The sequence below is a fragment of the Megalops cyprinoides genome, chromosome 5 (genome assembly GCF_013368585.1).
Source record: "Megalops cyprinoides isolate fMegCyp1 chromosome 5, fMegCyp1.pri, whole genome shotgun sequence".
Taxonomy (NCBI): Eukaryota; Metazoa; Chordata; class Actinopteri; order Elopiformes; family Megalopidae; genus Megalops; species Megalops cyprinoides.
The window spans coordinates 25,888,332-25,914,701 of record NC_050587.1 but is presented as its reverse complement, the minus strand read 5'-3'; the positions used below and the strand labels follow the sequence as shown (position 1 = coordinate 25,914,701).

At 43.5% G+C, this 26,370-nt stretch overlaps 4 protein-coding genes across 4 annotated transcripts; 3 read left to right on the top strand and 1 right to left on the bottom strand.

The window, feature by feature from the left end:
- The first annotated feature begins 3,951 nt into the window (after positions 1-3,951).
- Positions 3,952-4,911, top strand: LOC118777700 (homeobox protein goosecoid-2). The gene is made up of 2 exons (XM_036528812.1): positions 3,952-4,207; positions 4,646-4,911. Exons 1-2 carry the CDS (start codon positions 3,952-3,954, stop codon positions 4,909-4,911), a joined length of 522 nt encoding a protein of 173 aa, XP_036384705.1.
- An 864-nt stretch (positions 4,912-5,775) lies between these two features.
- ess2 (ess-2 splicing factor homolog) lies at positions 5,776-10,840 on the top strand. The gene is made up of 10 exons (XM_036529460.1): positions 5,776-6,140; positions 6,578-6,746; positions 7,033-7,125; positions 7,677-7,849; positions 7,980-8,097; positions 8,398-8,531; positions 8,715-8,817; positions 9,105-9,214; positions 9,812-9,927; positions 10,055-10,840. Exons 1-10 carry the CDS (start codon positions 6,000-6,002, stop codon positions 10,332-10,334), a joined length of 1,437 nt encoding a protein of 478 aa, XP_036385353.1. The 5' UTR covers positions 5,776-5,999; the 3' UTR covers positions 10,335-10,840.
- A 2,135-nt stretch (positions 10,841-12,975) lies between these two features.
- tssk6 (testis-specific serine kinase 6) lies at positions 12,976-13,908 on the bottom strand. The gene has a single exon (XM_036528811.1). The coding sequence runs from the start codon at positions 13,906-13,908 to the stop codon at positions 12,976-12,978; it is 933 nt and encodes a 310-aa protein (XP_036384704.1).
- Positions 13,909-14,822: 914 nt separating this feature from the next.
- On the top strand, positions 14,823-24,573 carry LOC118777953 (integral membrane protein DGCR2/IDD-like). Its single transcript, XM_036529223.1, has 11 exons — positions 14,823-15,113; positions 17,727-17,759; positions 18,569-18,691; positions 19,090-19,176; positions 19,615-19,825; positions 20,072-20,148; positions 20,524-20,706; positions 21,512-21,715; positions 22,534-22,686; positions 22,941-23,156; positions 23,548-24,573. Exons 1-11 carry the CDS (start codon positions 15,029-15,031, stop codon positions 23,784-23,786), a joined length of 1,611 nt encoding a protein of 536 aa, XP_036385116.1. The 5' UTR covers positions 14,823-15,028; the 3' UTR covers positions 23,787-24,573.
- The last annotated feature ends 1,797 nt before the right edge of the window (positions 24,574-26,370 follow it).

Sequence of the window (26,370 nt, the reverse complement as noted above, 5' to 3'; positions counted from 1 at the left end):
TGCCCACTCATTGATAAGGTTAAGGCTGTAATAAGGCATTATAAAGCAACGCGCAACGTAATAAACAGACGCATTGACTCCACGATTCCTTTCACTCCACTAGGTGTCGCTACAGGCTTTGCTCTCTGCATTCGTGTAAATCACTCGCGATGCTAGCAGCAGTTTGCATTAAGGTAAACAATTACTTGCATATCTTGCTTGTTTTGCTTTCTCTAGTTTTAGTAAAAAATGTTACCATCAAACATAAATATATCCATAAGAAAATGCTTATTTTGCATTCAACAGAATGGTCTGTGAAAGTGAGAAATTAAGACATTGCCTTGCCTAAAACTATTTTTTCTCACACTTACCCTCAGTAATGAATACACTTTTCACAAATGCTGCACTTAGTATAAAAAGACGCAGTAGCAGAAACATGATTTTGAAGACAGCGACAAATAATAATCATAAAAGACATGTAGGGTTAAATTGTTATTGCCGGTTGCTGTCTGCGTGTGGTTTTTTTGTTTCAACGACTATTGCAGAAACTGTTATCATAACTAATGTCAGTTCTGTTCTGGAAGAACCTTCCCGCAGTGGCTTTCACTAACCGGCTCTGATGCGCCCTCAAAGTCCTACTGCCACTGGAGAACCGTCTCCTCGTGTGACCACCTGAAAGTTTACACAAACAAGCTGGCAAATGGTTCTTCTAATATAGGTCTGCTGATATGTATTGTGAGTCGGCTACACGAGCACGCACATGCACACGCACATGCACACGCACAAGCGTGTGTGTTCCTGGTCCATTAGGGTTTGGACCACAGACTACAGCCGTTTCCAGTTCGGTGTGTGGGCTATCTTGCAGGTTTGTTGACCATGCTGATGTATAGGGCCAGGGAAGAAGCATAGAATGGTATAGGTATAAGGCCAATTTTAAAGAGACAGCATGAGTGAATCAAGCCACATATGAAACGTCCTGTTGGGAAGGGTCCATACTGACTCCAGCCCCCTTCATGTATTACCTTGGGACCTTGGGACAGTGAGATTATGGCTGCTCCCAGAGCTCTATCTTGAGGCTCCAAAATAGGCACACCCCTCAGCTCCTGAAGTAGAAAGAATTCACACCAGGGTACTGAAAAAGTTGGAGAGAAAGAAAGGAGAGAAGGAGAAAGACAGCAAGAAAGAATGACATACAGGGAAAGAACGAGAGAGAAAAAGAGATCCTCAAAGTATGAAGAACTACATTATGGCCAACCATTGTCTAAGTGTCCAAATTCACCATGTCCTAGGATCCAAAGCCAAAATCAGGGAATGTACAGAACAGACATGCACACACAACATGCAGAGCTAGCAGATGGTAACACATGCACACATGGACACAAGCACACATACACACATGCAAGCAAGCACATGCATATGCCCCCCCCCCCCCCCCCCACACACACACACACACATACAAAGTTCACACACAGATGGAGAGCATGATTCTGTACAGCAGGAGGAAACCAGAAAAACCTGTATGCATTCTGCTCACCTAGTCCACTATCACTGTGTACTGTACATACACTACCCACCGCTCCTCCAAACACTGTACTGTACATTCACATGAATACAATTTTTTTATTAATTTGCTTTCCCTCATGCTGACTCTTAATACCTACATAACAATTGGATGTTAAGGCATTTCTATTATCATGAATTACAGAGGAAAAAATGTTAATCAAAAAAGATAAATAACATGTTATATTTGTTCAAATTTGCTGTATGTATTGTAGATACAGGCATACAAGGCTGCTTGGAACCACCCAACCACCCATTCTGTCTCAGAATTCTGTTGTAAAGAAAGCGCTCAAAGTCCTTACTTTATCAAAGTCAGACGTGGTGACTTTATAGAGGATAGACAGATATGTGCCTTTCTTTACACCTCAAATATGCTTTTGAAAAAGAGAACCCTAAGAGGATTACTTCATACTAATCCCCTGTAATGGATTTAGCACCATTTGAACCCACATAGACAAGATAAGGCATGTGCCTTTGAAACTCACAAAGACTGGAGATACCATCTTCACAGCCTTAAAAACTATACGTCAACAATCTGTTGGCTATTAAATCTCAGTGAATGGGACAAGAAGATGTTTATTGTTATCTGTTTTTGAACCCCCTTATCTGTAGAGCTTAAGATAGATTTTGAAAATCCATTAATTCCTTGATAAAAAAGCGGTGTATTGCCTTATATGAAATAAAAGGATTTCACGAAGAATAAATACAATCTGTAACAGCTTTACCTTGGAGTAGCCATGCACAGAAGTCTGACAGAATGACTGCACTTCATTGATAAGGACCTCAAGGCTCACACTTCACAATAAAAACCAACCCCCCACCACCTGCAGGATTGTGTCAGACTCAACACACAGAAACCATCATGATCTTAAATGCCATCCAGGACCTTTTTTCTGAAAATGATTAAAAACTTACCTTACAATTAATACCTTGCACAACAAATTGGAGGCTGATATTTTCTATAAAAAAGCAAAAAGTATTTGAAAATGAAATACAGACACCAAGAACTGTTTGATACATTAGGCATACACCAAGTTGATGGTATTCTGATATAAATGACTGTAGTGTGGTGTGGTGAGTAGTAATCTGGTGGAACGGACTTAGAAATGGGCTTGCAACCAGGACGCTGCAGCTTTGATTCCTACGTAGGTTGTAGTACTGTTAATTTCTTTAACCTGAATTGTGTTGGTAAAATATCCATCTGTATAGATTAGCAAAGTTCGATAAGGATGCCAAGAAAATGAAAGATTTTCTGGAAAAGGTAATAGCTGTAACAACACAGCAGAATGATATGTTTTTTCATTAAGTCATTTGTTTTAGAAAACAGCACCTCTGTGTGCTTTTTAATCCTCAAAAGTTTTCCAAATATGGATGCAGATGTGTAACTTTACTGTGCACTTCACAGATACAGACGTGATGATGAGCAATATTCCAATCCCCTCTCCTTTAGGTTGGCTCTTTGTATTGTCTGTGCTGCTTCTCCAACCAGTCCACATTGGCATGTGTGTTGCAGTGTGTGTGCATGTGTGCTGTGTGTATCCTGCCTCACATTATTCCCTCAGTTACAGATACCACCATTGTGAGTCACCTGTGAGTAACATAATATATGGATATTTGTTACATCTGGGGGATTCTAAAGACAAATGTGTTTAAGTGCATCATTACTTTTAAAATGGGCTTTCACTTCATAGTAAGACATAAAGGTAATAATTTGGCAATCCATGTGAGCTACAGCTGCAAAATAAAAACAATATGCCTAAAACAGAAGACAGCAGGAAGAAAAGGTTCCCCTTGTTCTCCTACTGATTGTTTTCCAAATTGAGCCCCTAAAATGCCTGAGGACCTAATCCCTCCTGAACAAGCAACTGCCACACGCTGATAAACAGGCTACATAAACCGAGGGAGCTCCTGAAACACGACAGGGTTCATCCGTCCTCAAGTCCAACCTTCTAATACCACACAATCTTTCGTTTTTCTAAACCCACCACAATAAGGATCTTAGTAGTTCTCTACCCTCATTTAAGAGAGTGAGATCTGATTTACTTTTTGGAAAGCAATGAGGCAAGATTAGTCCAATCTCACATCCTTTCTAACCCCTTTACAAAACCTTCCAGATTAGCTGGAATTTAGTTTCAAATGCTTTATATTTTTCATTCTATAGGAGGATTATGTTTTTTTTTTTCTAGCATCACATATAAAGTAAGATGGGCTCCCGCTTTGTGTTAAACTGTGACGTGAAGCAGGCGAAGGATGGGCCCATCCCTTGTGCAGCAGCATGTGTGTGTGTGTTGCATCCCAACACTGCACCACATTTTGAAGTGACTTTACTCCCTGACAGCACTCCTCCAGACCAGAAGTGAGAGACAGTGGCTACTCTTGAAATCAGGAAGCCTTTTTTAAAGAGCTGAAGTCATGGAAGAAGCCCCTCAGACAGAGAGGAAGAAGTTCTCTTTCACCATCAAGGACATCTTGGAAGGCAGGGAGGAAAGAGGGGATGCTGGTGGGATGTCTCTGTCCGTGGTTCACAGGGAGCCATTAAAAGAGGAGATGACCTTTGACGTGATTCCAGCTGTGAACCCCGCAGATGCTCTGGACCAGGCCTGTCCCTGCTGCTGCTACTGCACACGTTGTGGGAACGCACTCAAGCCTGATCTCCGACCCCTGGCCGGTGAGCCCCCAACCTCCATTTTATGGTCACACATGACTTTATAAGTGTCTCTTGCATTCTACACATACTCCACAGTTCCAGAATTTGGGCTAAAATCAATTTTGTGAATATATTGCACTGATTTACATTTCGACTCAGTACATTTTTTATTGTTAAAGAGTATTCTAGTTATCTGAAATTAATTAACATTGTCCACAAATTACAGACTCTGCTATTGGACCCTGTTGATATTAACGCAGAAAATGTGTTCAGCTTTGTTGGCCATATTTCGTTTTATACCTGCTCGGTCTAACAGAGACAGCTAATATAGCAAAACCTGTATTTGCATTGTTCTAATTCAGGATTTCAAGGGATCCATCAAATAAATAACATTTTATAACCACTTAACATATCAAGAAAATATCTCTCCCTGAAAATGTATCTCCCTCTGATCCTTAGCTTGCCAGTATTTGTGGTGCAGAGGGATGTTCCCAGACTCACCCGGGGCAGAGGACTCTCACTGCAGCCAAGGGGAGGAATTCCTCTTCAATCAGATCCAGAGGCGCACACGGCGTCACCGCACCATCTTCACTGAGGAGCAGCTGCATGCGCTAGAGGAGCTCTTTCTCCAGAACCAATATCCCGATGTTACGGCGCGGGAGCAGCTGGCGCTCCGCACCCATCTACGCGAGGAGAGAGTGGAGGTAAACAGCGTCATTACATGACTTTACATCATATAGCAGCTTCACAGACTTGCTGGTAGGTAGATCATCCCTTGATGCGTAGAATGACAATTTTGGCAACTGATGTGACCGCTTTCGTCGTAGATATAGCCTAATAAAAGTATACAAAGAATGCTTTTTGAAACGCATTATTTCGCACTGTAGTCATAAGTACATATAATAAGTCTTTATTACGGGGGTACATATTCTTCGTGTGTCTTTTTACAATCAAGGAAGGTGAGTTGAAAATACTGTAAAATAGTCTTACAAACTTAATAGTATGACCGTGTGGATCTACTACCATTATTACTGTAGACGAAACAATTTCCTCGATGTTTATTATTCAAAAATTCTGGACATCCAGGTAAAATGTCTCGAAAGACATCATGCCTTTCAGCACAAGCATTAATGGTTTATTTTCCATCCTTTCTAGGTGTGGTTTAAGAACCGCAGAGCCAAGTGGCGACGGCAGAAGAGAATGACATTTGGTGCAAGTGATGTAGGCCTCTGGAAAGTTATAGAGAGTACCGACTAAACAAAAATATCAAAGCTAATGACAAATCCATGATGACGAAGTTAATACCAAAAAGATCATATTTTAAGTTTTTTTGTAGTTGTTAGTACTGTTTATAGTAACAGTATTTAACAGTATTTAGTATTTCTCATATCGTATAACATTATTCTGGCTAATCTTTTTTGAACTTCGACAAAGGTTTCTTTTTGTCTAAGACAATTTTAGAAATCATCTGCTATGATAGCAAGATTGCCGCATGTAACTTCAAATCCCGTCACCCTCTCCGCTTTTCCGCTTCCGTTCTTTACGTCAGAATTCGAATCATTTACGACACTCCGTCGCTTGTACGATCAAAACAGCCGTAGCCAGTTTGCTATCTTGCTGGATTAACTGTGGAGATTATATGGTACTGACCAAATTTCGAACACTTTAATGTAGAGCGAGTTTACTAAGTGGAGCTGAATTGGTATAACCATTTAGTGTAAGCAGATAATTTTTGAGCAGAATAAAGGCATCTTCTATATTTCTATAGCTAGCTAACAAGGCCTACCCTTGTACAGCGTAGCGAGCACCAACAATGCAGCGCATCACGGACACCTCGGTGTCGGGGCCGCTTGTCACAGCCAAGACCGATACTGCGCTCGCCCTAACGAAGCCGCCCGAAGATGTAACAACCAATGTAAAGAGAAAGGTCCTCGACGAAGACACTTACATTGAGGTAAGTTACATGTCTGTCTCCACAGTTTCCTTGGCAAGCTCAAATAACATTCTTACCAACTATCACTAGTTAGCTACGTTTCAGAAGCCTGCTAGCTAACATTGATTTTTTTGTCAAAGTTGCTTAAACTACTCTTGTTATGGAAGCCCTGATCACATTTGCTAGCTACGTTTCAAATGTCGCCTAAATGGCTGGTCAAAACGTTACAGGAACGTGAAAATCAAGTTACGCAATAGCTAGGTTTGCTAGGTGGTAAGTGAATGATGCCTCGCTAATAACGATTTCGTGCTATAGTGAAAAAAGTGCTATAGTTTGAAATTTATTTCAGTTGAATCTACAGGTAAAATTCCAGTTGACAGTACGCTTTGGTGACGTAATTGTGCGTGTGCGTTGTTTGTGCATGTGTGTATGACCTGTGCGTGTTGGTGTCTGAACAGAGTTTAGAGAAGATCATCCAGAGAGACTTCTTCCCGGATGTGACCAAACTACGGGCGCAGAAAGACTACCTGGAGGCGGAGGAGAACGGAGAGCTGGAAAGAATGAGGGAGATCGCTATAAAATACGGATCATCTCTGACCAAATCCACACCACGCTCTTCTGTGCCTTGTAAGGACTGTTTTTATTGTTATCATATTTATATTGTTAACGTTATGATCGAGACGATTCCTGTATTCCATCAAACAAATCTTTTTTTTTTTTTTTAATGTTTTCTAAATGTTGTCAGTTTCTAAACTGCTAATTTCCTCACTAACAAAATTTGTCTGAATAAATGGCATACAAACATTTGTTGTTTTCCACTGTCAGGCTAGCATCTCGGTTCTGTAAAGCCTGTTGTCTTTTCATCTGTATCTGTGGATTCACACTGATCATGTCCTATGTTTTTCTGCTTTAGATGTGACACCAGCTACATTTGAAACGCCCGAGGGACACCCGGGGTCTCCTACATCCTCTCATAGCAAACTGAGGCCAAGACCTGCTGAGGAAGGTCAGTGTCACTGGAGCGCAGAAACACTTAATTGTAGAAACAGTCACATGAGTGACACAGTGCACTCCATTGTGGTGTACTGAGTGATTTGTAGTGCAAAAAATACACTAGCATGTGGCCAGTCATCAGAGGATTGCATTCGTCTTGATTCAGCACTCCTGCACGAGCAATGTTGTCTTGGTCAGACTAGGGAGATTCCAGCTGGGGGTTCCACAAAAGAGCCTCTTAAGGGAAAAAACTTAAGGGAAAAAGCATAAAAAATGGAAATGCACATTCCTAAAATGATTAGTTGTGAAGCAGCAGGTTTTACATTCAAGATTGGTAAAATAGTACTGAACATTGTCTTTGGTTTGTGAATCTGTGTGTGATATCAAAGAAAAGACCTGTGTTTTTTTCTGTAAGTTTAAAAATTTAAAACTGTGATCAGGTGTTACGGTCTTTGTGAAAGATGTGTCTATAATGTATCAAATCCACAGAACGCCATCTTCACATTCCTTTAGGGACTGTATTAAACATTGTGCTGAAGTTGCAACATTTCCTGTCAATCACAGGAAACAAAGGAATGGAGGATGAAGAGGAGAAAGAGCTTCCGTCTCTGGATCGGTTCCTGGCGAAAACCACGAGTGAAGACAATGCCTCCTTCGAGCAGATTATGGAGCTCGCAGAGGACAAGGAGAAACTACGGCATGCATGGCTGTATGAGGCAGAGGCAGAGTTCAAACAGGTACCCCACGCCTGCCGTATACAGCTCTCCAAACCTGTGCGTTATCTCTGTTAGTCTTTTTCTCTAAAACAAGTGCAGCCCTGCTGCAGTTCCAGTTTGTTGAAACTGTTTCTCTCTCTCTGTTTTACAGCGTCATGAGGATAATCTGGCGTTGCCATCCTCAGAACAGCAGGCTATTGAGTCAGGGAAAGCTGGGGTGGAGACCTGGGAGTACAAAGCAAAGAATGCCCTCATGTACTACCCTGAGGGTGAGTATCATCCTGAATTGCCATCCTGAGGGTGCATATCACCTTGATGTACTACTCTAAGGGTGTTCATCAACCTTGTTTAACACCCTGAGCATGAATATTGTCCTGATGTAAGTAGAAGGCTGCTTGGTAAAATCAATGAGTTTATTACATTATGCAGAAGTTACAGTGTTTTGTTTTATTACATTATAAATACATAATTTAACGTGTAATATCTAAACTCCTTGATGTACGGTTTTTCTCTTTGAAAATTCCCTGAAAGAAAATACTCATTTAATCCTCATTGTTTTTCCCTCAAAGGTGTGAAAGATAATGATACCATCTTCAAGAAGCCACGTGAGGTTCTCCATAAGAACACGCGCTTTGTGGGCGACCCTTTCAGCAAAGCCCTCAGCAAGACGCAGCTGCAGCAGGCCGCTGCCCTCAATGCACAGGTATGCATGCATCCTTGCATTCTCCACAGAGCCTACCGTTGACTGCATCATAAAATCACCAAAATTGACATTTCCTTTGGTGAAAAACTAATAATAATGTTAAGGTCTCTCTTTCGGGTTTTGGAAAGGGAGCACCTCTGCTGAAAGGCCTGTTTTGTGCATGCCTCTATCTCTGTCTCTCAGTTCAAACAGGGAAGAGTCGGTCCAGATGGTAAAGAGCTGACGGCACATGATTCGCCCAAAGTCAATGGTTACGGGTTTGAGGGAACTCCTTCTCCTGCGCCTGGTAAGCACTTAACTGCTCTTTGTCATCATTGTTTACCTTCATATTTCTGCCTTCTGCAAAGCAGCTTGATACAGAGGTGCTCTACCTGGATTGACCTGCTGCATGTCGGAGGACTCCAGCCTTGTTTCCAAGTAGAGAAGCACCATAAACACTAATGTCTCAAAAGTGAATCAGCAGGGTTGTTGAACCAACAGCCACCTGAGCTCCCATCCTCTTTAAGCACAGTGAGAGGGGAGATACTAGTGGAAAGGAAGAGTGTTTTCTCTGAAAGGTGTCTGTTTCTGCAGGTGTGGCTGAGTCACCTCTGATGACATGGGGTGAGATCGAGAGCACCCCCTTCCGACTGGACGGGTCAGACACTCCCTACATAGAGAGGAACCATGGGCCCTCCTTCAAGGTATTCATTTATTCAGTTATTCATTCCTTTATTTAATGGCATAAAGACCAAACCTGAGACTTTGTGTCAGTGAAAGGATAGTCATTCAGCCGCATTCTGTCCTCAAGTGAAAACCATTAGCCAATGAAAAGAGGGGAAGAGGGCATAAGACCCTAGTTAAGACCCTCAGCTGGGAGGTTGAAACGGATGTCTGCCTAAAGAGTGCTGCTATGGATATGGGTGGTGAAGCAGTGAAGGAACAGGGCTTAAACCAGAAGGCTACATGGTCAGTTCTCATGTCCTCACCAAGTCAGATCCCATAGTAGGTTATTAAACTGAATCACTTCGGTGAATATTCAGCTGTGTAAAGGGATCATTACATCTATATATTAAATCTGTTCTGTGGAACATGCTCTAAATAGAGGCATCTTCTCAACATATGAACAATCCCTCTGCAGTATTCAGTATCCCTATCTGTGTTCAATCCCTATCTGAGCTTTCTACGATATCATTGTGCATTGACTTGTATTTGAGATGTCTTAGAGGAGAGTGGGGAGTTGAGATGCCAAGAAAACATGTGCATATCTTGGTGTATGAAGGAATGTCTCTCTGTGGCAGATCCCAGAGCCGGGACGCAGAGAAAGGCTGGGCTTGAAAATGGCCAATGAGGCTGCAGCCAAAAACCGAGCAAAGAAGCAAGAGGCATTAAGAAAGGTGACCGAAAACCTGGCTAGGTGAGTGCTTTTTAGGGAATGACAACACCCTTTGTGATTATGGGTGTTGGTAACAGATAAGTCACAGTACAGAGATGACCCCTGTGTTTGGTGGTGTGGGTAACGGGAGTCTCTTTCCTGCTTCCAGCTTGACGCCAAAAGGACTGAACCCTGCCCTAAGCCCTGCCCTGCAGAGACTCGTGAATCGGACGTCCAGCAAGTACACGGACAAAGCGCTGCGCGCCAGCTACACCCCGTCCCCCGCACACCGGGGCACAGCCTCCAAAACGCCACTCGGGGGCACTGCCACTCCAGGGGGTACCCCCACACCCCGTAATGTCAGGACCCCTGCACCCCAAGACCCTGCCTCCATCACTGACAACCTCCTGCAGCTCCCCAAGAGAAGGAAAGCCTCGGATTTCTTCTGACCCCCAAAAACTATGGCCCTTTCACCACCACTTTGTGCTCCCTGAGAAAGAGATCCCCATACCAGGGAGGAGTGTTCAGTCACATGCACTGAGCATTTATAAGACGTGTATGTGTGTATAAATGCACACGAATCCATACACCTATGTATATAACCATATGTACATATACAGAATGAAAAAGCATACATTTTGACAATATTTATATGGGCACTTCTAAGCGTTGTTCAATGAATGAGGTCTTTGGATTGCTGTGAACTGAAGAATAAAGAACGAACAGGCAAAGAATGAACTCCATGGACATATGGAAAGATGCTGTCAAGTCCTACTGAAGTGTAGCTCTGTTCAGAAGATCATCATGGAGCAGACACCCCCAGGGGACTAGTACATCCTTGTGTGTGGGTCTCTGGGGTCCTAGTTGTGAATGTCAAACTAATGCTCATTTCAAGAATTAAAATGTTTTGTACAGTACCTTTTCAACTGATTATCTGTTTGAACATGTCATTAAAATGCACCAAATTTGAACATTTGGAACATGTTTCTTAGAATTGTTTCTTTGTAATATTTCTTGTCATCCATTCAGTGCAGACACTGTGCTGATCCATCTTTTTGGATGGGTTGATAGTGGACGCTAGTGATTAGATTGATACATCCATATGATCTCAGTGGATGTGAACAGGTCACACTTTGAACTGGTGCTTGTAACAGTCTCTTCTGTGCTGGGACAGATCAAATAAAGCCTGTCATATCAATACCACCTGAAATCAAAATTGATAAAAGCCTGTATATTTTAGACATAGAACTAGTAGAAATATCCCATCAGAATTTGTTTTGATCGATGTGTTACAGCTCTAGTGCTGTGATCAAGGTCTGCTGTATTTTCCCATCTTTAGATTGTCCCAAATGGTTTGTAAAGGAAGACTGAGAGTGAAAGTGCAAAATTATTGCCAGTTAGTTTGGATAACCTTGGATTGCCAGTGTACTCAGGACAACCGTGAGCATGTTTAGAAGTGCTGTGTATCTGAGATTCAAAGTGCAGGAAAACTGATGGCAACAGCTACCTAAGAAACACTGCAGACAGCATGTGGGGTAGTGGTCTCTGGAACAGATACAACTCCCCATTTCAGAAAAATCTGGTGCAATGTCCTCAGAGGATAGGTTTTTAGTGTCTTAATTCAAATGCAGAGAGGTGGGGGGGATATGTGCTATGTAAATTATTAGAAATGTTAGTGTTATTAGGGACCCATCCTAAAATGAGTTCACAAAATGATGGCATTTTAGATATTAACATGTTGGTTGAAAATGTAGGCCAATTTAATAGACTGTGATTAACTGTATATAATGTTTACTTTCCTTTTATGGATTGGCATGGTGCAACAATTAAGGGGTGGGCTTGAATCCTGAGGCTGCAAGTAAAGATTATTTGAGAACTTAAAAGAATGTGCATCACCTAAATTGCTTAAGTAGAAATATCCATATGAGTAATGTATAAATTGTGAACTATCCTACTGTCTCTGGATAAGGGTTTCTGCCAGGTAAAGAAAAAGTTATTTTATTTTTATCACTGTACGATAATATCTCTAGGCCCTATGCACGAAGGTGTCTGCCTCTCCTCCAGTCTCCGGACTGTGTGAATCCTTACCCAGGAAAGCAGCCCAGAAGGTACCTGAACAGAATAAAAAGATCTGCTTTACTTTTCAACACGCCACACAAAATTTCTCACAACCACATTATAAGGGATGTTAGCCTATCGCTAGTGTATCTCAGCACGACTGATCCCTGTTTACTGTATCGCTGTGCATACGAACATAGTGATACTGCGAAATCAATTTCGCAAGTAGCCCCAGGCCATGAAAAGAGGAAATGGTGATTTTGCAACGGATGAAAAAGTTATAACTATTGTCCTCATTATGAATTGAGTTCAGTTTTGAATGTTGCACTGTGCTTCCCAATTTGCTTTGTGCAGAATGACAATGCTATTATATAGGGAAATGTAGGTACAATTCCCCAACTACATACTAATCACCATGTGATTCCCCCAGTGGTGGAATGAACTCCCCACCCCCCTGAGAACAACTTCAATTCCAACCCTTCAGATGTGGGCTGAAGACACACCTCTTCAGACTCTACCCAGACTGACACCCTTGCCATTTTGACCTTGTAAATCTAAGATTCTTGGCTTGTACAAGGTAAAAGCTCTATCTTTTACCTTGTATTTGTGGCACGTTTTTGCCTAGGTAGTATAGCGGTACTTTATTGTGCCAGTGATTGTATTCGATATATGTAACCTTGATCAGATTAGTTCTGGCTCGCTACACTGACCTTGTGCTCAGCTTCAGCACTATCTGCATGGTATGGCCTGTACACATCTTGCCCTTGTGCCTGTTTGCCCACTATATGCACTTTTGTACGTCGCTTTGGATAAAATTGTCTGCTAAATGAATAAATGTAAATAAACGGGTCTGTTAAATACACACTTGCTATTCACTCAAATTCTCCTCCCCTTGTCGCAATGCTACATTTAATCTTTGACAGTCTAACTCGGTTTCCACACCTTGCTTTACCTTGGAACGTGCTTGTTTGCTGGCGGCTTAGCCACTGCATTTCTTCCACTCGACCTGGGGTTTCATATATGTACGGCGGCCTATGCTTCGGCTTTTTGTGTATTTGCTTGGTGTGCAAGGCCTTCTTTGTTCGGGTGGGCCTCTGAAGTGGACGGTCCGTCACTCATGACACTCGCGTCGTGCTGTTTTCGTCTGTCCTGCAGCCAAGAGCTACCCAGTACGGCCTCAATATGAATCCGCCTCTGCACGTCCGGGTCAAGCATACGGTATATCAGGTTTTTGCAGTCAGAAGGCACGGCTTTGACGGGGAACTCATATCGGTGCTCCTTCTGAATCTCGAGCATTTTCATCAAATTGGATTCGTCAAACGGCATTTTCCCGTACGACATCGTGTACAGTATAACGCCCATGCTCCAGATGTCGTAAACTTTGGGGTTGTAGGGGACGTGCTGGAGAATCTCGGGAGGGGCGTAGGCCAGCGAGCCGCAGAAAGTCCGGCTTAGAATCATTTGTCCGCCTTCGTCGTACGTTACCCTCTTGCTGAATCCAAAATCCGAAATCTTCAGATTGAAGTCCCTGTCCAAAAGTAGGTTCTCGCACTTCAGGTCTCGATGAGCAATGTCCCGGTTGTGCGCAAATTGTATTGCGAGCGACAGCTGTCGAAAAAGTTTTCTGCTCAGGTTCTCCGCCAGAGCTCCCCTGGTCTTGATGAATTCCAAGAGGTTCCCTTGTACGCCAAGCTCCATGATGACGTACACTTTGCCCTCGAGAGTTTCGAAGATCTCGAAGGTCTTCACGATGTGAGGATGGTTGAGTGATGGAAGGATCTCAAGTTCTCGTGGCAAGAATTTTTCCAAGAAATTTGCAGATGCCCTTTTCCTGTTGATTATTTTGATCGCAACGTGGCATTTGTGGCGCTCGGAATAGGCCGACTTTACTTTCGAGAACGAGCCTTCCCCAATGCCTTTGAGTACGTTGTAGCCACGTTTTCTGAGCAAAAGAAACTCGTCCATAGTCTCAGGTGCAGGCTGTGGTCTTACATCTTCAGCTGGTTCCACATTATTCGAGGCAGAACCCTGGTCACAGCCTGATTTGATGCTTTTTGCACCCATTTCAACGAATGCTCATTTTCACATTTTTGTAACGTTGTCTACTGTGTCGTTATGCTACGCTCGGCCAAAGGAATATTTTCATTAAATACACAGTTTTGTATTAGGGTTAGGTATGTGACATCACAGCACTGTGATGTAGATTCCCCCTTGCGTGTGCTTGGACGTCAGTGTAGAACTCTCGTTTGAGCCGCCGTAAGCTTAGGATCAAAGTAATAGTAACGTTCAATCAACAATTTTTCATAGGTGCAGTCCAAGTCATTAATATCAAGCACCCTTAAGTTCAAAACAATTTCTTGTATTAATGAATGTCATGTCTCTGTCATGGTTTTCACCTAGGCACCTTCTTGTATAACTTCAGAGCTTTAAATCACAGCGTCTAACCTTTCTAATGAAAATGTGCATTTTTATTACTCAAATATACTTAAGCTTGGCCTGATATATTTGATTTATGTCATTCTAGATAGTATAATGAATATACATATAGATTATGTGTAATGTACGGATAGATTAAGTGTAATGTACAGATTTTGTTTAAATTTGCCTCTGGGTGTGTGCTGCATCACAGTAAATTGAGCTCAGATCTTGTTGAAACGTTAGTTTTTGAATGACTCATATTACAGATGCTACCACAGCCTAAACTGTACGTTTGTCTACTGTAACTGTTACCTTTTTCACTATGCAGCCAGCTATCCATGTAATGCAATAACTTGAGTAAACCCCGCCTCTCGCCTGGAAGATGATTGGCTGAGTGGCGTGTTTGGAATTGTTGTGATGGGAGGAGGGAGCCATCTTGTTTTATTTGCAATTCTGGAATACAGACTACCGAGAGGGGCGTCTGGGATGGTAAATTATGTTCCTAGCTAGCTAGTTTGGTAAGGAAGTATTTATTTCCATGTTATACTTAATAACCCCCTCTCTTCGGGAAGTGAGCTCCATAGTTCCCCGTGTTGAGTTCAGACCTGGAAGAAAGGGCTGGCTGATTTGATTTCTGTGTAGAGCAGCTATGATGAATGGAGGATAAATGTTGCCGAAGGCGGACAGTAGCAGTTTCGCCCTTCTCCTGTCTCTCCTATTCGTCTTGACACTAACAGACCCGCCGCGAACAGGTAAGATTGGTAAAATGCTGTTCTTTGTCGCATTGAAGTGGGTAGCTGCCTAATTATGTAGCTGCCCAGCCTCACGAATGTAGCTAGAATATTGTCTAATGTATGCTGTGAGCCACGGATTTGAGACCCGCTAGCTAGCTAGTATGTTGCTTGCTCGGTGGCCGGTGGGGGCTTCGTGTAGCGTAACCACAAGCATTGGGCCACGACTGTCTGCAGACGGGATTTAGGCAAGATAATAGTATGCATCCAGTGGGTAGCTAGCTGTGCTACCTGTCCAGCTATACTCTCTCTCTCTGGGATCAAAATTCACTGCAGCTTTATCTGTTGCATTTTAATAAACATCAGCCGCTGTGCAAGTTGATGATCTTTAGCTTACGCTACTATCTTTAGCTAGCTAACATCATCTAAATAAGATGTAACAGGCTAGCTAGCTAACCAACGTCAGATTACCTCTAATCGTTTGCTCGGGCCCCCTAGTACCCTAGTAGGTTATAGCTCAATATCTAGGTTATCTTGTGTAAAGCGTTTTCTAACTAGATTAACACTAGCTGTATATTTTTACTTTTGAGCATTTACCTAGTTAGCTTTCGGGTGAATAAAAAACTAGAACTGGTGAGAGCTAGTTATATATTAGCTATAGTTCAGTCGTCTTACAACATAGGTTACAGTTATTTAGCTGGGGTCTGTTCTTTCAAAACCAAGCATGTGATAATAACCAGATCACCCCAGGTCAATTGCAACTTTAACGACGTCCGGTTTAGACCACCAGAGCACTGAACTCTTTTAGCTAGAAATGGAACCGTTGTCCGTCTCCGAACCAATAACAGGAGTAATGAGAGCCCCGTGATTCCCTTAGTGAGGCTGAATTGAGATCAGCGGTTTGTAACAGAAAGGGCCTTTATTTGAGAGTAGGTCGGGGTCGCAGCTTTGATCTAGAGAAAACAACAAGAAACAGTTCATGATTTGAAAACCGGACTCTCATCCACGTCCATTCTGTCGAAGCGCTTATTCTGTTTAAATACCCAGTCTTTAAGCAGCGTGCAACTTCAATGATCTCTGCGGTGTCCTTTGATATGTCAGTCTTCTTTGCTCTCTGGGAAAAGGAGGCGGGGTTGCAAAGTTAAAAACCTTGTAGCAGAGCGATTAACAAACAGAATGATTCCAAACTCCTGCTGTATTATATATTTACTCGACAGACGCATTAAGTGTAGCCCACATCCAATTAGCGTACAGAACGGCCAGTAACACATTATTAGCATCAAGCTAAATAAAGTTTTTCGGGTCTAATGGGGGTCTGCCCTGCTGAATGAAAAGGATTGTAGAGGAGATGTTTGTTTATTCAGGAGGTATCCCCACACTAGATGTGGATTAGCTGTAACTACAACAGGTGTTCACGTGCCAAAGGCCTCCGCTTACGCAGGGTTTCATGCCTGCAGCCAGTAGGATAGTATGTAAGAACCGCGATGTCATGGAGGAGCGGCCTTTGGCAATTTTGAGAAATAATTTATGACTAAAGAAGAACGACACGTTTCCAGTTCTGTATCGTCTTGCACGGTACGAGATGATTCTGTTATATTAACAATAATAAATATAAAATTTTCCACCGGTGGCAGCAAGGAACAACAATGCACAGTAACAACATTTTAAAAGACCTGGGTGGTCTTCCTGGCCATATTTACTGCTTGAACAGGTGGCAGTACAATCCCAAGATTTTCTCTGGAGCAATGTCTCCCTCAAGCAAACAAGCAGGAATGATGTTATTAAAATGTCAGTTGGGAAAATAGATTTGTAACCAGGAGGTTGCAGGATCTGGTCCTAGGTGTGGCCCTGCTGTTTTTCCCTCGAGCAAGGACTAAATCTGAATGGCGTCAGTAAGTATTCAGCTGTACAAATGGATAATATTAGGAATGCAAGTTATGTAAGACTCCTGCTATTGAGGTCTCAGCCAAGTAAATAAAAAAGTAATGTCCTGAGGCAAGGTAGAAATTGAGCTTGATCCCTTGTCAATTTCAGACGGACAGAAGACAAGCGTTAATGTTCTATCCCAATGAGTAGAGTTGGAAAATGCTCTTTTATGGTTTTAGCATGTCTAATAGGTGCAAAACTTGCTTCACTGCATTTTGCTGTGTTGCATAATGGCTTAACATTGGAACTTGCAGCAAACCACATTTGGCTTTATTTTACATGAGAATGTCACATTTTTCCTTTCCAGTGTCTGCATTACATTATCGTCAGCAGCTGGCCTACTCTTTGGCCTGGTCTTGCTTCATTGAGAGTTAGATTTGTGAGCACACCTATAGCTAGTTCTACAAACAAAGACTGACGTTAGTACAGCATTACAGGGAAATTGTATGGGTGAAGTTTTTTTTTTTTTGATTGGTCAGTTGAACATTTATGAGAACACGTTAAGACAGAGCCAATGAGGAGGTTTGGCGGAATTAATGTATTCATTAGAAAACTTTGGAATAGCCAACCATTGCACACAAGTACCTGGATTTTGTATGGAATGGCTTGTTTAAGAAGATGTCTTCACACTGGATTGAGGGTACAGACTGGATGTTTGTCAGTAATACTGTCGACTGGACTGTAGAGAGTAACGTTTCTATGTTCCAGGTTCGCGGCTTGCTCTGGCACGATTACTGTCAGGTAAGGAGATCCACCCTCCCTTTCAGGCTGAAGCCTCTCTAAAGCAAATTAGGGCTATTTGTGTGAAGGGGCTTAAATATGATGTCATTATTATGTTTCAGTCATTCCTATATCAAAAGTCTCAAGTCACAACAAATTCAGTTAATCACATCTTAGAAGGGATTTATGGTACAAGTGTGACACTGGACAGTGATGGTTACCTGAGCAGGAGAAATGTTTGCACCAACAGTATGCCACCAACTGAGAGCATGCTGGGAAACATGTGAATTCCCACAGGCCCTCTGCTGTGCCTTTACAGGAGTCTCCATCAGGGGGAATATTGTACAAGGCAGCCATCATACTCAGCACTGTTTTAACAGCAGGGGGTATTGGGGGCCAATTTAACTAACCCTCTTTAAAGAATTTATGTTTTGTACAATCTTAAATGGTAGATGCAAATAAAAGTATGTGTCAAGTATGTCAAATATGATTTGAAAGTTAAATCTTTTCTGGGATTAACTGCACGGAACACCGGCTGAACACTGATCACAGATCTTCTCTGTAAGAGGGCTGAAAACCCACCAGAGTGGAGTAGGCCTGGGCTGAATTCAGTCTACACAACAGCTGATGAGAGTTGGAGTCCAGATCTTGCCAGTCACAGTCCAACAAATTGACACTTTGGACTTTACCATGCTCTCTGTGAGATGCTTTTGTCAATTGGATACTGTCCTGCTGCTCAGTTATTCTGTTATTTATTACTATATATGTACAATATATGGCATTTCCGCTGCATGGTGACATGACCCCTCCCTGACCCCGCTGTGTTGCAGAGCTGCGCTGCAGCCCGGGGCAGTTTGCCTGCCGCAGCGGGAAGATGCAGTGCATCCCGCTGTCCTGGCAGTGCGACGGCTGGACGGCCTGCGATGACCACAGCGATGAGATGGACTGCCCCCGTGAGTACCTAATAATGCCTAATGACCTGCCTAAGAAAGCTTAATGACATGCCTAATAAAGCTTAGTTACGGGCCCAGTAAAGCTTAATTTACCCTACTGATAAATCTTAATGATCAGCCTCATGAAGCTTAATTACCTGCCTAGTAAGGCTTACTTGTCTGTTTATCAAAGCTGAATTTGAAAGCTCACTTACCTTCCTAATAAGGCTTACTTACCTGTCTGTAAGTCCCAATGACCCGCCTAAAAAAGCATACTTACTGGCCTGATAAAGCTTGTTACCTTACTAATAAAGCTTAATGACCTGCCTCATAAAGCTTAATAAGCTGCCTTATAAAGTCTGCACACACAGACACGTACACGCAGTTAATGCCCAGCTCTCTCTGGTCCTTGTGCGCAGCCCTGAAGGAAGACAGATTTCGCTATGGCAATGGATTTGACCCAGTGGAGGAGGTTATGGGTGTGGCCCAGCCCGTGCGCTTCAACAGTAAGATCCTCTGCCTCCCCTTTTCTCTCTGTCTTCAGTTAAACTAAAGTGGTTAAAGAGTTATAGGAAAATAACTACAGTCTACACACAATAATTATTGAAGTGCCTCAGTTTTCAGTGTGTACCATACCATGAGTAATAAAAGGGAAACGCAAAATGTGGCCACATTGTACAGCATTAATTTGAAAAGCCACTTTAGATCTAAAAAATGTCTGTTTTTAATGCTTCTGGCAGTAATATTTTTGAAAGCTGTATGACAAGCAAACAGACAATGAGCAACTTAAGGCAAAAAAGTACATAGGGAAGCTAATTTGTCCAGACAGGATGATCAGCTGAGTTCTGTGGTTGGAGCCTGCAGGCTGTGTGGCTGTCCAGCAGTGTATAATCCTGTGTTAAAGGATGTGAGGCTTAAGCTCCACCCTCTCTTCCTGTGTCCAGAAAAATGCCCCACCGGTTGGCATCACTATGAGAAGACGGCCAGCTGCTACAAGGTGTACTTGCGGAATGAGAACTACTGGCAGGCAGTGGAGACGTGTCAGAAGGTGAACGGCTCGCTGGCTACATTCGTCACCAACGAGGAGCTGCAGTTCATCCTAAAGATCGAGGTGGATTTCGACGAAAAAGTGTGCGAGCGAAAGGACCAGTGCAAGTGAGTGTGTGACTCTGTGCTTGTGGTAGTAGGTGTAAGTGCATTTGTCCTGTCACCTGTGATTTCTAATGCATGCAACTGCACACCTCTGTGGTTGCAAAAGCAGGTGACAGTACACTTGTTTGATTGCTAATGTATTTAACTGGATCTAGTGACAGCTACATGTCAAGAACATCTTGGTTTCTCAAATAGGTACCTACACACTTGTGTGGTGTTTAAAGTAGGTGCTGTTGTTTTTCACTCCAGGTTCTGGGTGGGCTATCAGTACGTGATCACCAATCAGAACCACTCTCTGCAGGGCCGCTGGGAAGTGGCCTATAAAGGTGAGATCCCGTCCCCGCCACCCACTGATCCACAGGACCACCCAGGGAGTGAAATACAGGGAGGTTAACGCTGGACGCAGGCTGAAACCTCTGAACGACTCTCAAACTGGTGTATGCCTGTGCTTTTTTGTGCATTTCAAATTTCATATTCTCACTGACTTTTTAAAAGATTTCTTGCGTAAATGGTCGCCTTGATTTGTTTGTGCAAAACAGCGCACTGTCAGCATTAAACATGTGTCAGACATTGATGAAATGTTAGCCTTAATGTCATATGAAATATGGGGAGTGGGGCCAGGGCGGTGGAAAGAGTCTGTTGGGTCTGTCCCAGCAGTTGCTTTTCCTGGGTTTGACGTGTCCCTGGTGTGTGTCTTGTAGGCTCCATGCAGGTGTTCCTGCCACCAGAGGGCCTGACGCGCTTCGGGGAGGCGGTGCCAAGCCAGGACAATGTGCTGTGCGCACAGCTACAGCGCTTCCATATGCGTAGCATGAGTGACCGTGGTCTGCACAGCTGGCACGCTGACAGCTGCTACAAGAAGTTCCCCTTCCTGTGCAAGCGCAGTACGTCCCGTCTTACCCAATGCCCAAGGCTGCTCCCAGGAGCACAAGAGCCTGTTGTTATATGCATATACACTATATGGACAAAGGTATTTGGCCACACCTGTTTTTCAGGGTTTGGGCTAGGCCCCTTATCTCCAGTGAAGGGCAATCTTAATGCTTCAGCATACCAAGACATTTTGGACAATGCTGTGCTTCCAACTTTGTGGCAATAGTTTGGGGACGGCCCTTTTCTATTCCAGCATGACTGTGCCCCAGTGCACAAAGCAAGGACTATAAAGACATGGTTTGATGAGTTCGGTGTGGAAGAACTTGACTGGCCCGCACAGAGCCCTGATCTGAACCCCATCAGCACCTTTGAGATGAACTGGAACGGAGATTGCGAGCCAGGCCTTGTCGTCCAACATCAGTGCCTGACCTCATAAATGCTCTACAGAATGAATGGGCACAAATTCCCACAGAAACACTCCAAAATCTTGTGGAAAGCCTTCCAAGAAGAGTGGAAGCTGTTGTAACTGCAAAAGGGGGACCAACTCCATATTAAAGTATATGTATTTGAATACAATGTCATTACAATGTAATGGTCAGGCGTCCAAATACTTTTGTCCATATAGTGTATGTTACGCATATTGTAAGGCTGCTGCAATGGTGTTGTGATGTGTTGTCAGGTCATTATGATGTTGCAACGGTGGCAGTTTAACTGTCGCTTTGCTGCCATTCAAATCTGGAGTAAGTCCACAGGGTAGATGTATCAGAAGCATGTTGCTGCTCTGTGGTTTATTGTGTTACTCTTTGGTTGGTGTTTCAGGGCAGACATGCGTGGACATTAAGGATAACGTGGTGAACGAGGGGTACTACTTCACCCCTAAAGGTGACGACCCCTGCCTGAGTTGCACGTGTCATAACGGAGAGCCGGAGATGTGTGTGGCGGCGCTGTGTGAGCGACCCCAGGGTTGCCAGCACTTCCGCAAGGACCCAAAAGAGTGCTGCAAGTTCACCTGCCTCGACCCAGGTGCGACCTCCGCCACACAGTTCACCGCGATAAGCTGTGATGAAGTTATTCTACCTGATACCACACTAGCTTCATCACTTTCTCTCTGGAAAAGAAGCATCTTTCAAATCAGTAAATTAAAAGCAATACTCACCCATATGGTGCTAACACTGTTTACTCAAATCTTTTGCTGTTCTTATAGTTGTTTATTTCAGTGACTGCCAAATGTAATTTACGAAATGTAAAACCACAACTTCCCATAAATTCATTATTCGAAGTTTCATAGCGGGTTCATTTAATGCCTCTATTAAGAGTGTTCTTTCTCTTTACTCAGTGATAATTGGATTGGTTTGGATAATGTAGAGGTGTGATAAGTTAAGATGTATATTATTGTATAGAGGTGAAGTGGTGGGGGTTGTATGGAATGAAAGGAATGTGCCTGTTTGTGAGTGTGCCACTAGGTGGTGCTGGTCCTTACAGTGTACAATATCTCAGCCTGCAGTGGCAGTTTTCATGAAAAACATTGTCCACATGATCAGATTTTACCTGGTGCATTTTGAACTGAATCTGATTAGTGATGACAGACTGTTCATGTCAGTTCTAGCTCTTGCCAAGGTCTAGCACAACACAGTTTTTATTTTGCATTTTTCTGGTCTCTGCGGTAGTCTCTATAGCTCTGATATTGTATTACTGTCTTTCAGTGTTTATATCTGTGGTGCTTTCTTTGGGTCGATATTTCTGGCGCTTCCACTTAATGCTGATACCTGTGGTAGTTTGTCTCAGAACTCGTATCTGCGGTACCTCCTGTCAGTGCTGATACCTGTGACTCTTGTTCTCAGATGGGAGCAGTCTGTTTGACTCCATGGCCAGCGGCATGCGTCTGATCGTCAGCTGCATCTCCTCCTTCCTCATCCTCTCCCTCCTGCTCTTCATGGTGCATCGGCTGCGGCAGAGGCGTCGCGAACGCATCGAAACGCTCATCGGAGGCAACCGTAAGCACCGCGCCTCCGTCTCTGGCCTCACCCCCTCTGATGTGGCTTTGTTTGTTGCCCCTTTGTGTGGTAGTTGGGTTTAGTTTGTTTCGCTTTTATTGGTGCTTGTGCGTCCAGTTATCAGTTTGATCTGAGGGCTTAGTCAGAGTCCATTGAGATGAATGATGTGGTGTTGTAACATGTAAGAGCATCTGCTGAATGATGGTAATGAAATGTAATGTAATTCCTTCCTCCTCCCTCTCTCCGTTCTGCAGTGCATCATTTTAACCTGGGACGCAGGGTCCCCGGGTTTGACTACGGCCCGGATGTGTTTGGGACGGGCTTGACTCCTTTGCACCTCTCGGATGATGGGGAAGGGGGCGCCTTCCACTTCCAGGAGCCCCCCCCTCCCTATTACAAATACCCCGATGTGCCCCCTCCACCCTATGAAGCTTCCATTGATCCCAACAGCGCCCTTTACCTGGACTTAGGTACAGTGCACTTCTGTCTACTTCCATGTACCACATGCCTATGTGTTATAGACCGAGCGCAGTGCTATTTCATCGTCGTTTCTTACCACAGTGCTATAGAATAGTTTTTATTTTATTTCTAGTTTGCCACTGTTTTACAGCGTCTCAGATTCCAGTCTCAGATAAACTGGAGCTGAAAATGTGGTGTGAATTCAGCAGGGTCTTAGTGTATCATTTGTGTTGTCTTGGTTGATGGAAACTGTCATTAGAAACCAGTCCTCAGCACATGCTGGAATGTGTGCAGCCATTGGTGGAAGTGAAGCAGCCAATCATAGCCTTTGTGTGTAGAAATGTTGATGTCTCAAACAGGAACAGGAATAAGGGCTTTGATTCTCTCTCTGCTGTCCCACAGCGAGAGATGTGTCTCAGACCGCCAATGGCAGCCAGCTGGAGGAGGTGCCCAGCGACCTCAGGAGGGATGCCCCGGAGACCGGCTCCACCCAGGGGGAGTCCCGTCCCCAGCAGGAACGGGAGGACTCCATCGACAGCAGCACCCTCCTGGTGGCACCGGACACGCCCACTGACAGCACCACCGTGGATGCCACAGCGTCGGACTGCACCGGTGACACCTCGATCAGCACAGCCGTGTAGGGGGTGGGAGACGGGGGGGGGTGAAGCTTCGCTCAGGACGGTTGTATCGGCGGTGTCCCGTGCCCAGCTTGGCCACGGGGTGGGTGAGGCTCAGTGTTCTTAGAGGAGCAGCCGATGGCACATCTCCAGCATGGACCGACCATGGCTCTAGTTTTTAGTTTTTTCAAAGAACAGAAAAGATGAACTTTGATTGCTCAGCATGTGGACGTAAGTGTCATCTACATGTTGTCTTCTTCCTGTAGTGCACCGTGTATCTGCAACTGACTCCAGATCAGTCAACAGCGCAGAGACTTATGGCGTGCCCTTCAAACCCCACCTTTTCGAATGTGACATGACGATGTTGAGCCTTTTAAAAGCAGTCAAAAGTGTTATTTTCTGTACCCTGCTCAGTTGCTTACAGCCAGGCATGACGAATCAAGCCACCAGGCATGATGAATCAAGCTGAATTTTGTCTTCCAGATGAATTGCACTGTCTTTACAGCATAACCGCACTGAACATTACGCTCCCCTTGGTACTAAACGCACGTCACAGAAACGTCAGTTGGCGCAGGTGGTGCAGATAGTCCCAGCTGACATGCAGTGCTCTCTCTCCGTTGAAACAGTGTCACAGTTCTCTCAGCGCAACAGCCTCTTCCAGGATATGGAAGCGATGCCACAGGAATGTGGAGGAACGTTTTGTGCAGGTGGACACTTGGAGGTCAGGAGGTCGATTTCTCTTGAGACTGCTGGAACATTTGTCCTGCCTGCTAACTGAGGGCCGTCCCACGTGTGTGTGTGTGTGTGTGTGTGTGTGTGTGTGTGTGTGTGTGTGTGTTTGTGTATGTGTGTGTGTGTTGGGGGATGGGGGTCAGGTATAGGGCTTTGGAGCTTTTAGAGGTGAAACTGTTCACTATTATTTCTCTTGAAATATCTGTACTCACAGAATTCCTGATTCTGTGTTTTACGGAGCTGGAGGACTATGTTACAGCAACTAAAAATAGCTCCGTCAGCTTGCTGTTCAATGGCTTTTTATATGGGGTTTATTAGACCGTAAAGGTAATCTCCTGGGACAGTCTGACGTTTCCACTTGGAAGAAACTTGAATGGCTGCCTTTTATCCCGTCTACTCTTGAGACCTTTACCGAAAATTAAGTGCTGTGTCCTGGGAAAAAAAAAAATTACTCATCTTTTTTTTTTTTTTTCTTCCTCTTCAAAAGTCCCTTTGGACAGGTGACAATCAGCTTCTCATTCCACTGCTGACAGGACTGCAAACATGATTCCCACTCTCCCTCTATATCAGCCATTTATGTATAGAAAAACATGGTGTGGGTCAAGGTGATACATCCAGCTGAGCTTTTCCATCTCCAAAGGTTACAAGGGGCATAAATAGACAGGTATCTTGGGCCTCGGTGGCTAAAGGAAATGGGAGCATGACTTATTATCACTGTCCAAAATCATGAGAAATGTCCCCAAAGACAGTAACCGTTTCCATTTCCTTCTCTGCAACAAGTGCAAAGACAGATCTGCAGCTGCAGAGGGTGCTGTCTCCGGTCAGCACAGCATGCAGGATTCAACATAACAAATATGTTCTTTTGCTCATTTTCTCATTTAGTTTTATCTTACTTGTTCTTGATGTTTTTTATTTTTTTATTTTTATGTCGCCATTGACAATCTTGTGTAGAACATCCAGAAGGATCCACGCGCTCATGAATTAAGTTACAAAATTAAAACCCTTTGCACACTGCGTCCAAAATGTTGCATTTATCTGTCAGCAGAAAATCTTGCCAGGAGGGCGTGCAACACAATGAAGCACAGTAGGAAAAATGAGTAATCACAACAGCTGATTTTAATTCAAAATTTGTCATGAATCTACATGGGAGAGGCTGATTTTATTTGACATACAACTGCTGATGGAATCCTACATCCTGTGTCTCAGAGTATTGTGTGTGTGTGCTATATGTGCGCATGTGTGTGCACATTAACATGCGCGTGTATGGGAAGTGTGTGTGTGTTTTTGGTTTGAGTGTCTCCAGATTGCTAGGTGCATGCTTTTATCATTCATGCATGTGGAGAGAGCATTTTTTCCCTCAGTAGTTTTAAAGACTGTCACCCACTCCAGCTTGCTACCAGTCTCCATTATTTTAAATGCCTCGACTGCAGCATTTTAAAAACATTTATAGTTTTGTGATTAAAGGACATTGTGGTGTTAAAAAGGACATTAGAGTAAGGGTTGTGTAGATTGCAACATTGAATCATTTTTTTTTACCTTGTGAATGAATTTGTTTTTTTTTTTTTTTCCTTTTTTTTTGTACTTTTTTTCTGGGGACATTTAGGTTTCCTTTTAGGGGAGTCTGTATGTGTAATTAAATGATTAAATGCCAAATAAACTACTATGAAGGATGGGTTGGTCGTCACTTTGGTTTTCATTGACGGGGGTATAAATCTGAATTTACTGTTAATGGAGACTGGTGTATATTATCTGTGTTTGTGTCATATTTTAGGGCAAGCAAAAGTGCCCTAAAATATGACGGTAGTGCGGTAGTGTACCATAGTGGTAAGATGCGGGTAACGGACATGGCTCGTAAACTGCTGGCACACTACTGCTG